This window comes from Poecilia reticulata, chromosome 15 (assembly GCF_904066995.2).
Source record: "Poecilia reticulata chromosome 15, P_reticulata-male-v2, whole genome shotgun sequence".
Taxonomy (NCBI): Eukaryota; Metazoa; Chordata; class Actinopteri; order Cyprinodontiformes; family Poeciliidae; genus Poecilia; species Poecilia reticulata.
The window spans coordinates 28961503-28974028 of NC_088844.1; the positions used below are offsets into that span (position 1 = coordinate 28961503).

General features: G+C 39.3%; 1 protein-coding gene across 3 annotated transcripts in view; it reads right to left on the minus strand.

Moving 5' to 3' along the window:
• The window catches only part of cdh23 (cadherin-related 23), a 195295-nt gene that overhangs the window by 71650 nt on the left and 111119 nt on the right, over positions 1 to 12526 (minus strand). For all 3 annotated transcript variants that reach the window (XM_008430094.3, XM_081616163.1, XM_081616162.1), the window contains exons 14-17: positions 5744 to 5808; positions 3461 to 3698; positions 529 to 634; positions 211 to 338 (exon numbers count right to left, since the gene is read on the minus strand). In XM_008430094.3, the coding sequence (XP_008428316.2) occupies positions 211 to 338; positions 529 to 634; positions 3461 to 3698; positions 5744 to 5808 (537 nt within the window). The remainder of the gene's footprint in view (positions 1 to 210; positions 339 to 528; positions 635 to 3460; positions 3699 to 5743; positions 5809 to 12526) is intronic.

Sequence of the window (12526 nt, forward strand, 5' to 3'; positions counted from 1 at the left end):
ATATATTTGGTGTTTAAACTAGAAAGTAAGCAGTGATCAGAATGTCTGCAGGGTCTCAAGTATTTGCAGAATTTAACTATTCCCTGGTAGTTGTGGTACCCAAATACCAGGGATTCGCTGTGCATGTATCCCCCTAATATGTTTCGGCAACTGGAAACTTATGTTGATGGAATGCGGCTTTATTTAATTCACTGACATGGTTGTACTTACTATAACCTCCACTGTGACCGGGACGGTGCTGTTAAGCGGCGGATTTCCTCCATCTTTGGCCATCACTGTCAAATAGATCAGCCCCTTGGGGACCAGCTCATAGTCGAGAGGCCTGGTCACGCTGATGACTGGGGCAGAACGAGCAGCAATGGAAAAGGTTCAGCTTTGTTTCTGTTGTTGTTAATTAAACTAGGAACAGTTTGAACTATTTTAGGGTGCTCCCAGGAATTGTTTCTCTTTTATAAAGAGAAAATCAAAAATGCAGAAATTCTTTGATTTAAAAAAATGTATATTGAGGTTGAAGAGATAAGAAAGTACCTGCGTAGCCTTCCACCATGATGATGCTGAAGTACTGGGGGAAAACTGAAGCTGAAATGATGGTGTAGGTCAGGAGGTTGTTGGGAGGAGAATCCTCATCAGTAGCCTGTAAGTGGGCAGATGTTAGGGGGGAGTGGTACTTATAGCATAATGTCTTAGTTGAAGTTTTAAAAGTAAGACATAAAAAAACAAGCTGTAACACAGCAGATGTTGCAGCACACAATGCTCATCTTTCAATTTAAATGTTTGAACTATATGAAGTATTTAGGTCTGAGCTGCAGTCTGCAGCCAAGAAGCTGCCAGTCAACGGTGGCATGTTATTGGATGGATTAAAGCTGATTCTGGCTATTAGTGGTGCAGACGTCAGTGTTGGATGAACACCAACTGAGCCACGACAAGCCAAGCAGGCAGAGGAAAGATGAAACCGTTTGTTGAAGGACTAATCCACAGCAGCTTTCACCGCCATGATGACACCGGCTCATTATTGTTGATTTGGCAGGAACTTTAAAATGAGTCCTCCGGCTGTGAGGAGAGTCTACTGGGCCTCACTGGCATCATTAGAAGCTGGACAGGTTGTCAGAAACACTCATTTGTATCTCTGCACAACAGACATATCTGTATGCTTTCATTTAATGCCAAAATGTTGAGTAAGCAATACCTTTCTTCCCCCACAACTTCTTAAGCAGTGGCTTTCCTTTCCAGGCTGTCCTTCTAAATCAATTTTCAACAAACACTTCCACACTAGACATTTGTTTCCCACTCAAAGGTAAAACGAGTCGGGGGCAGCAAATCAAAAAGATGAGGGGAAAAGGAATAAGCATAGGGAAAATGAATGAAAGCAGAACCTCTGCAGTAGGAGGCAAAAACCTCTGAGGCAAGAACCACAGAGCAGGAAATCCTCTCTTTGCTTCGTCTTCCCAGAGCGTTGTGTGCGAACGCTTGTGTGTAAAGCATCTAAGTTCGCTGGCAAACCGCTGACACACACAATTGTGTGTCTGACTTCTGTTTTCCTCTTGGGCGACGTATTAATATCAGCAGCGTTCAGAATAATCAAACACAGCGAGCCAAGCGTTGAGACCAGTTCACACAGTGCGCCGTACAGCCGAGCAAAGCCTCAAGGGATGTTTTTCTCTGCTGGGTGCAATCAAAGCAAACGCTGAGCCATTAGTTACAATTGTGCCTGTGTAGCTCTGCCTTTTGTGTGGCATTGACTGATGGCCAACACACTGAAGCTAACTGGTTTTCTTTTTGAAACACAATGCGCATTAACACAGTAGTGCAGGTTTTACAGTGAAACTGGGAAAACCGACGGCAGCGACAACAAGAACTGAAAAAGAAGAATCAATTTTTTGGATCTGTTCAAAACAAGTTGGCATGTGAATATGATGCAGCATTGTAGTTATTTTATTTTAAGTTCTAGCGACTGATGGGTAGCAGATGGGAAGGAGATTTTCTACAAAGGTATCGTCACTTAGCTAACAGCATCTTTCTGTGCTGATAATAATAATAATAATTAACTTTATTTAAAAATGTTACAACTTCCTGAAATGTTCCAGATTATAGAATAAGCTAATTCACATCTGCAGAAGCTTAACAAGTTACAAAAATGGATTTATAATAAAATTTTAAAAAAATATAACACTACATGTTACTTTCTAATGATGCTGCACAAACACATTTGTACACCAATGTGAATGAAACACTTTACATTTTGAAATATCACACCTATTAACTGTGTGCAGATATAAGGGGGAAAATACCATCTGCTGAAAACAGGCTGTTAGTATGAAGAACAAAAAAACGACCTCATGCTCTCATGGCTTCGTAAAAAAGAAAACAAACAAAAAAAAAACAGCACAAGAATATCAAAGAAGGTGGAATTCATCGTCTCTTTGCATAATGTCTTCTCCATCTGATATTACTGTAAATATATTTTCTAAAATTGTCTAATTCTGAGTTTGAACTAAATAATTTTTAAAGTTAAAATGGAGTAAAAACCAAATGTTAAACTAACAAGTTCTTTACATGCAGGTACAGGGAGTGTGATGGAGACCAAACAGATAAAAAATAGGTGAAGTTATCAGTTTCCTTTCAGTTTCAAGCGTTCAACATGTCGTGGTGAGTGACTCCATATCATGTGTGACATAATGTTATCATTATTGGGTTATTACTGCTACAGGTGTGTAGCATACCTGGCACTATGCTAATAAAACAAAAGGCAGTTTAATGATGTGCCTGAGTGTAAATGCAAACAATAGTTTCATTTTCACACACAATTACAAGATCAGGATGTTTATTGAATGAAATTTAATATTTTTACCATCTGATATATTTTGATGCCACTTACATTTTTTTTAATTTCTGAATTAATGAGATAGAACAACACATCACAATGCATTTTTAAAGTATTACTGACTGATTTAACAATCAATGTTTCATAAGAAATAGCTGAAATTCCCTGTTGCTTAAAATAATAATTAAAAAAAGCAATTTCTCTCTTTAATCACTTCCTGTTTGCTGCTGAAGAGAGAACAACTGTGGCCTGATGCCTCAATAGGTGCAAAATGTTTCCTTCTGCTGGTCGGTTTGATTGCGGTGCAGAAACTATTTGTGAATTTTCTCTGAAGTTTTTCGAGCCTAAAACTAAATAAATAGTAAACATGTTGAGGTTTATATGTCTGAGGTTGGAATAGATTAGCTAAAACATCTAAACAGCATTTTTATACCTTCATAAATGTTGGTTTTGGCGTAAAGGGTTAATATGTGAAACCAGCAATGGTCACAGGTGTGTGTTTATGAAGCACTTTAGTGCTGCTATAAAGAGAATAGTAATTGGATGTTCTTTTGGACAAAATAGCGTTTAGGAGCAACTCGTATTTTATTATATAAACCAGTGTGTGATTAGTTTGCATGCCTGTTAACGACACCTCACCCTGATCCGCACCACCGACTGCACCGCCTGCTCGTTCTCCTGCAGTGAGCCCACGTACGCCTCCTTCTGGAAGAGCGGCGCGTTGTCGTTGATGTCCAGCACGTTGACACGGATCCTTCCGGTGGTTTCCTCCCCGCCGCCGTCCCTCGCCAGCACGGTCAGAGTGAAACGCCGCATTAACTCGTAGTCCAGGCTGGCCTGCAGAATGACCCAGCCCGTTTCTTCATCCAGCGAAAACCTGCAGGACGACAAGCAGCGGAGATTAGACAACATCCTCTTTACTTACAGTTTCTTACATCACATCCACCTGTCATTGGATAGAATGTCATATTTAACAAATTATTTTAACCTATTTTTCAGAAAAGCGTGATTACAACTGAAATTTGTATAAATATTAGATATACGTGAAACTTTTATGTGGAAATTTTACATTCTCAGACATTTTCTACTCCCGATAATAAATGTTTTTTGGACGGGCAATTTTAGCCACTAATTTCCAGACATAATTCTGCATAAATATTTAGTTGTATTTATTTTATTTTTTTGTTTTCCAAACATTTTCAGCAGGGTTGAGGTTAAATGTTCTGGAAAAGACATTTTATAAGACTGATATTTACCTGCTTTCTGTATTTCTCAACCTAATTATGTTTTGGATTATTCTGCCAGAACTCCATCTCTCTACAAGTTTCAACCTCCTTTCTTCTTTATTCCATCTACTCAGGGAAATGCTCCAGTAAAACTGGAAACACACCAGCCCCACAGCATGATGCTGCCACCACCAGCATTGACAAATGAAACTATGTTTGTATGTTTCCAGACCTGATTCACCTGGCCTTCCCCAGAGTGACTTCTTGTCACTTAATCTACACAGCGCTTTAAAAACCAACGCATGGCTGACCACGGTGCGGTGCAGCAGAGATTTAGCCCGATAGTCCTGAACTGACTTGGCTTCTGTCGCCTCGCTTCGGTGGGAATCTGTGATTCTGAGTCAGAACAACCATAAAAATGTTCTCTGTTTCATCTGAGCTATAAAAACTCTCTTTGCTCAGTTTTATAGTCTGTTCAGATTTGATGAATTCAAACTTCTGGAGCCTTTCCTGAGGCTCCAACGTCGTCAACCTCATAGAAAGTGTGTGGACTATATTTTAAAGTCCTAAAGTTAAAGGTATGAGTGAGGATGTATTGGCAAACATTTAGACCTGTTTGCTTTGTACCTCTAAAGGTAAGAGAAAACTTATAATTTCTTTAAATTTGTGCTAAAATGTTGCATTTTTTTCTTTATTTATTGTTTAAGTTGTTTGTTGTATGACAATTTCACCCGGTACAAAACAAAAGTTAAAATAAAAGATTAAAAACTCCAAGTTAATATGACATTCATGCCCAGGATTGTATGTAAACTTCTGATCAAAACTATAGATGGAGTTTTTACATGGAGTAAAACATTTCAAGGCTTCACTTCTTGTCATTTTAACCTTTAAAGGTTCCTGAGCCTCTAACAGTTTCACTGTCTGGACACAAGAAGTCAAGATGATCATTCACAGAGTTCTGCATCTGCTTAGCCACAGGAAGTTGAGTTCTGTCAAAGCAACCCGACTTCCTGGACACCTGAGCAGAACCACAGGCTGATCTCCTCCATGCCACGCCGCACTGATGCAGTAATCCACCCAAAAACGAGTCCAGAGCAAGAAGAAATGAAGCCTGATGTTTCTGTTGAAAATAGCAGTTTTTACTGATTTTGTACAATATTCTAACCCTGAATTTTAGGCTCTCATATATCTGCAAGCCATAATCATCAAGATGACAAGACATAAAGGCTTGAAAGATTTCACTCTGAGTAATACATTTCTAAAATGAGGGACAAAAATAGTCAACTTTTTCACAATTTTTCACATTTTTAGATGTAGTCATATGTGAGATATTTTATAATTTACAGATGTTTTGTATATATCTGGTTAGAAGGTAAAAAAAATTTATGACCTCATGAAAGAAACAAAATTGTCACTAAATTTGTCCTTCATGTCAAAAATAAATTTTCATTGATTGAAGAAAAATGAAACATTTTGAGAATTGATATTCTGCTGTGAGAAACTAAATGTTCCTCCTGACTTAAAGAACAGATGTAAAAATAATCACCAATCAATTCTGAGCGAAGCTGTTTCTGAGAGTGGTTTTCCAAAAACAGCGTCGTTTATTTGCTAACCAGGCCCGTAATTAACGAGCAGATTTTATAGCTGTATGTTTTAGTGAAGTGTTTCACACGTGTTAGATTGTGTTTAATCTCACTGGTCTGGATCGTCGCTGAAGTAGTAACGGACAATTCCAAACGTGCCGACGTCTCCATCTGTGGCCTGGAAGGAAACGATGAGAAAAGACACGGTTAGATCTGTCCTTCTGGTTTTATGTTCACAAGAGGTTTTGTATGTTTTCTGGCCAACAATTTAGTTTTTTATTTTTTCAGCAAATGAAAAAAAATCTGGACATTAATTCTTGTAAGTCAAAAACACCAGAAATGATGCAAAGAAAAGCTACATTTGCATACAGAATTGAAAAGTAGAACATCTCTGCAGAATTTTGAGCCTCTACCTGAGGTTTATGAGCAAAAGTAATTGATCATATTTTAACACTGATCGTCATAAATCCAAGAAAATATCAGTGCATTGAGGACAGGTTTTATTTAACGGCTGGATTTCTGCAATTAAAAAAACAAAAAACACTAAAAATTTCATGTCAACATGATCGGAACAGCGACACAGACACAATAACAAGTTGGAAAATCCATTTTCAGCCGGCAACATGAACTGCTGCGTCTAGAAATGAAACCTGCAGCTGCAAGAAGGAAGCAATACATCAACTCTGCACCAAGCTACAGTGGAGTCCTTTGGTCAGGAGCTAATCTGAGGTGAAAAACAAACAAAATATAAAAAAAAAACAGGACATGTGTTCAGAGTTTAAATTACTCCAAGTTTCTGGGTTCGGTCTACCAAGGACAAGAAGTTCCCACCAACAGGAACAGAAGTAGGAGGTAGGAGGAGGATTCAGAGAAAACAGACATGGCTGCAGGATTATCACACCTCCTTTATGTTTTCCCTTAAAGTTTTATACAAAATTAAAAAAAAAAAAGACCAAAACTTCCAGGGTTCTTTATCTGTCTTATGTGTTTGAAGTGCAAATTAAGAAACTAGAAAAACTACAGGAAGGAGGGAAGAAAGGAATGATGGACGGACAGACAGACTGATCATCAAACGGACAGAAACGCAGACAGACGTTTCTGCTGACTGTTGAGAGAAAACATCTGGAAATACAACAGTTGTCAATACTGTATTTCCTTTCCTCCTGGAAAGAGCCTGGAAAGTTTTGGAACAGAACCTAACATCCTGACTTTCTAATCAGAAAGCGTTTATGCGCCTGCAGCGCTGCGCTGTCTGCTGCTGAAAATGTCGGAATGTCACATCCCAAAAGGAGCAAATCTGACCGGATCTGATGTTGATTGTCAGCAACAATGGAGATCATTTAGCTTATAAAATATTCATGTGTTATTAGAAGAGAGAAGTGGCACAATATTTATTTTTACGCATGTTGCTCATCATATTTCAGTGAAAACAGCTGAAATAAATTAGTGAGTCATAAATTTCTGCTCTGAAAACTTCACAGCGTTGCTCCATTCAGGCTTCCTTTCATCCATGTTGTAAAGTCCTGATCACTCAAGAGTTTTAATTCACAGCAACTTAGACTCTTAAAAGAACTAACACATGTTCAGTGGTAAGTATATAAATACGTAACGTTGATACCTCAGTTAAAGCTGAATAAGGAATATTCTCCTGTCTTTTTTTGATTCTGCTATTCCTCTGCATACATTGAGTCTGGCGTGGCTCTGCATAACACGATCTGTCACGACTGTGTTTTGCCTCTTTTCTTAAATTTCTCACTCCAACAGCTGTCTGCGACTGAACGATAAAACATGAAAGCCTCGCTTCACTTTCTGGAGGTGTTGATTGGATTAAGTCTGATGGGAAAAGTGATACATTCTTGCCCACAAAACCCACCGCTGCCGTGCAAACAGCAACAACTTCTGTCATACGTTTTGCAGATGAACGAGGTGACAGAAAAATACCACGTAAAGAGCAGCACTCAGGAATCTGCCACATTAACACAATCTGTCTTTGCGAACCCAAACATTCCCGGGTGCGGGCTGCATGCGCGCGGGCCGGAGCGCCGCCGCTGATGGATCGCAGCAGGAGAGGCTGTGGTAATAGAGTTTCACTTCAGTGGCTCTGCAGTCGGTTGAGGGGCCAAACGTGGACGTGTCTGCTGTCCCCTCGGCAGAACACGGTGCCGGTCACGGTGATTCAGAGGCGGGTCGAGAGCGACCCGAGTCTGGGAGCTGCAGCAGCAGAGTGGGAGTGGAGCGCTCGCTCTCCGGGGCCAGAGCTCCAGTAAGAGAGAGAGAGAGGATGTATGGCTGCACAGTTATGTGTTTTAAGGAACATCTGTGCATTTTTCATCTGTTTTTGTTCATTTGTGTCAGTGAATGGTTAAATAAAATATTTGTCTTTCACTAACAACTTTATTTTGCTTTTATTTTAATTGTACATGTTAGTATTTTAAAGTGGGCCTTTTACGTTTTGCTTTAAACAGGTTAGAATAGGTCTATGCAGTACAAACATTTTCATTATATGCAAGAAAATATCCCCAGATTATCAGATTCAACCTGTTCAGTCCTGCTTATTTTGAGTTCTGTTCATAATGAGCTTTTATGCAAATAATAATAATAATAATAATACATTTTATTTCAAAGGCGCCTTTCTGGCACTCAAGGACACCGTACAAGAGTAAAAAATAGTGACAGAAACAAATAAAATATAACAATTAAAAATAGATAGGAATAAATAAAACAAAACAATGTATCTATATAAAATCTATGTAAAATCAGGCAAACCAATTGTGTCATGTGGAAAAGGCAGATCTAAAAAGGTGTGTTTTGAGTTCGGTTTTAAAATTTGATAATGACTTTATGTTTCTAAGGTATGGTGGTAATGAGGGGAGCAGAGCGACTGAAAGCTCTGCTCTGCTGTGGTTGGCCACGCCCCCTCAAACTCAAAGCCCAGACCTTAGCCAAGGGGGCCCAAAGTGGGTCCTGGAGGCCCGGCATCCTGCATGTTTTAGTCTCTCCCTGGTTTAACGCACCTGCATCAAATAGTGGCTCATCAGAGGCCTAAGAGGAACATTAACAAGCTGAAAAGGTTGCTGCTACCACCAGGGAGAGAATAAAACACGCAGGATACCGGCCCACTTTGGACACCCCTGCCTTAGTCCAATGTAAAGTTTTTGACTTGAAAGTTAACATTCACTGGTTCTGTCTCGCCTCACTGATTGAGCTGGTTGTCAAAGAACATGGAAACATTTCAAGTTCTAGATGCTAAAAATGTGGAAAAAAACCCATTAACGGTGTGAGATTAAACATTTTTGCTCCAACGGACAGTTTAGCACTAGTTGTCTTAGTAACTTTTCCATTTAAGCAATATTTTTTAATTATGTTATGTTTTTATTTGCTTTTCTAATCTTGTATTATGCTTTTTATTGTTTTTAAACCAAAAGTTCAGCAAAGACACACATTACAAATTAGATTGTTTCAATACAAATGAATAAGTTGAAGTTTGTGGTTTTATTGTGACGTAAATGTACAAACTTTACTTCACGCTGTATGAATATTTTTGCAATGCACAATATGCATGATACGTTTTAATATCAAATCTTTTGAAGACTACACTGAATTTAACAGAGCTCTCCACATTTTTACATCCAATGTTTTCAATTATTCCTGCATTTTCTTTGCGTAAACTTTGCCTTTTCCTCTGCATCAGAGCGTGCCTGCAGCTCCACTGTCTCCTCTCTACTCTACATATCTCCTTTAGCACACCCTTGCCCCTAAATGCCTCCCGTCCTCCTCTGCTCCCAGGTGACTGACAGGTCCATAAGTGCTCCAGTGATAGCAGCAGGGGTGTTAATGTGACAGCTATCGAAGCGGTGACAGCAGCTGGGTTGAGTGTTGGAGCCGCTGCTGCCTCTACAGCCCAGCCCCTCTCACTGCAGCAGCGCACAGCAGCCGGAATGGAGAGAAAGATGATAGCCATCTCCCTCCTCCTCCCTCTTCAATCACTCACCGACCCGCTCACTTTCTCCCAACAAACAATCACCATGACAGCGTGGCCCAGTCACTTTGCCAACTGCTTGCCAAAGACTTTCAACTTCAGACACAGAGGGCCTTCATTCAGATGGATGGCTCAGATTGCTATGTGCAGGGATTTGCTGTCACTTCACGCCATGGCCCTGAGTCCATGACACAAGGGTATTATGCATTTGCCCCTAGTCACCATGGCAGCTTAAAAATTTTATAGTGTGGAAGTTTGAGGTAATGGTAAAGTTAAAGAGGTGGGGTGCAGAGAAAGGGTAAGATTTAATGAGAAAAGCTGTGGATATTAAAGCTGGAGACAGTTCCTAATGGTGCTTGTGATCGCCACAATGGGAATCTAAAAGATAATGGTAGCTCAGATAGAAAGGGAGGTGAGATAATGTTCCTCCTTTGCTCTGATAAATACTGACAATACAGTCAGTACAGTGTGTTTCGCATTCATAGACTGAAGATTATTGTGGAAATTAGACAAAAACACAGCAGGAGCTGTGTTTTCATTGACCGACTGCACAATTTGACAGAAACATGACAAACACTTCACAACACTTCAAAATCTTTCTCTAGCTGCGTTCAACACTGAGGGACAAGCTTCAGTTTTCTCAATACTGACCAAGATCTGCCTGCAGGAGCCACAAATCTCACAGTTTCACTTTTACCAACTCTGAATGATTTTCTCTTCGTAGACAGTCAGAAGTCGCGTCAGGAGGAAATTAATTCAGAGTTCAACTCACTGAGGACAAGAAGTGACCAGATTTCTTCCTCCAACTGAAAAATCAGGAAATAATCCATGAATGTTACCAGCACAGAGGATGAAAACATGCTGAGCAGTGAGAAATACACACATCTACATGAAACAGGTTTAAGATTTATCATTATAGTTACTGTTAGTGGCATTAGTCTGCATTAACCCTGCACCCTTCAACTTAAACTTCAAGAAAGACTCAAATTCAGCAATAGCACTTAGATTGTCTTCCACTGACGTTCCTACATAAACACACATACATGCTTACACTGAGGTGATGAGTGTAAAGTGTAAAACTGAATGGTAGATCAGGATCAAAACCAGCTTTATTGGCCATAATTGTGCGCAAACGAGGAATTTGACTTTGGTTTCAAGTGCTCACAGTGTACTGACACTAAATATAGATCTATTTTAGCAGGAACCGATTGTATTTGTGATGACTAGTTTCTGTAAATATCGCTCTCTAGGCAGAGATCACACCCCCAGGGGGCGTCGATGCTGATGGCTGTTATGATGGAGAAGATGTTACTTCAATGGATCACATTTTACTTTTTCAAATCCAAAAAGTCAGCAAACATATATTTGGTTTTGATTTGCAAAATTAGTAATTTCATTCATTGTAATCAAAATTAATATCTCTGTGTATTTTCAAATAACTACACTTTCTTCTTTCTTCCTTTGATGCTCAACAGTGCAGAGATTCTTCAGGTAAGAAGGCAACAGCGTAGCAGAAAATCAGCGTTGAAATCCAAAGTTTTCAAGAAGGTTCTGCATGGAAAATCTCACTATTGTTGATTGCCAATATAAACTCTGCAAACCTCGGGGTCCTCAGGCAGTAACTACAAAAGAGAAATTAGTTCTCAGCTGACCAGTTTGGTTAAATGATGTGTTTCTTCCCATCAGAGAGGTGAAGCCAGCAGGCAAACACCAGGCGCCTGCATGCGTGTGTGTGTGTGTGTGTGTGTGTGTGTGTGTGTGTGTGTGTGTGTGTGTGTGTGTGTGTGTGTATCTGTGTATGTTTGCTGACATCTGAAACGGATCCACATGAACAGAGATGTGTGATGTTCTCAGGTTAGTCCAACCGTTTACTGTTCAGAAATAAACTCCACTCTGAGCTGTAGATGAAATCAGAGGACTGGCTGAGTTTTCCAGGCAGCAGCTTAGAGTCTAAACTCAGGTTAAACGGAGGAGAGAGTTCAGCTGCAGATTATCCTTCATCTCAGGCTGGGCAGCAGGTTAAAGCTGCTCCGCTTTTCTATCCTGTTTGAGTCTGAATTTGAATTGATTGGCTCCTAAAATTGCTTTTTTTTTTTCCGCAAGAGCTTTGAGAAGTGCAGAAAAGGAAACCAATTACTGGCTGTCAAAGCTTGCTGTCAAAATACAGATGACCCGAAGGCCAAACGCAGAACAGCAAACAGATTCTGTCTCTGTTTTGCACGTCTAAACACGACCGCAGGGATAACAAACAGAACCGCAGTGAAGACGTACAGTTGCTGACAGTCTGAGTGATGGAGGCCATGATGACGGCTTGTCTCTCCCCCTAACTTCTTAGTGGCTCTTATATGCGTTTCAAATGTTTTCGGTTCGACTCTCAGGTTTACAGAAGTGTGGTAAGGAAACAGTTTTACTAAAACAGGACTTTTCCTGTTTGTCTCCAATAAAACATCACCTGCTGCAGCTAAATGTTTTATCATTTAGGTAAACTTTATGGTTTATCTGAAGATTGAATTCATGTTTAAATCAGTAAAAGATCAGTAACGTCTAGAAAGAACCAATCTGATCCAATGTTGGTGTTGAACTTGATACGGAATTTATTTTTATTTTTTTAAACTGAACTGAGACCAATAATCCAGTTTCCAATCCAAACATTTGACTGGTTGATATAATAAATCAATACTGTTTAAACTTTACCTTTAATAACATAAAGTTACCTAATTTTTAAAGTGCAATCAGTAATACTTTTATAACAAAGTAACACTTTGTTATAAAAAGTAGTACTTTTTATAACAAAGGTTATTTATTAACCAATAAATAATTATTTCTTGGTTAATGTCAAGTTGTCATAACAAATACATTTTGAATAATGTCACCTTTGTATTAAAGTGTCATAATTTACCGAATGACACTTTATGAC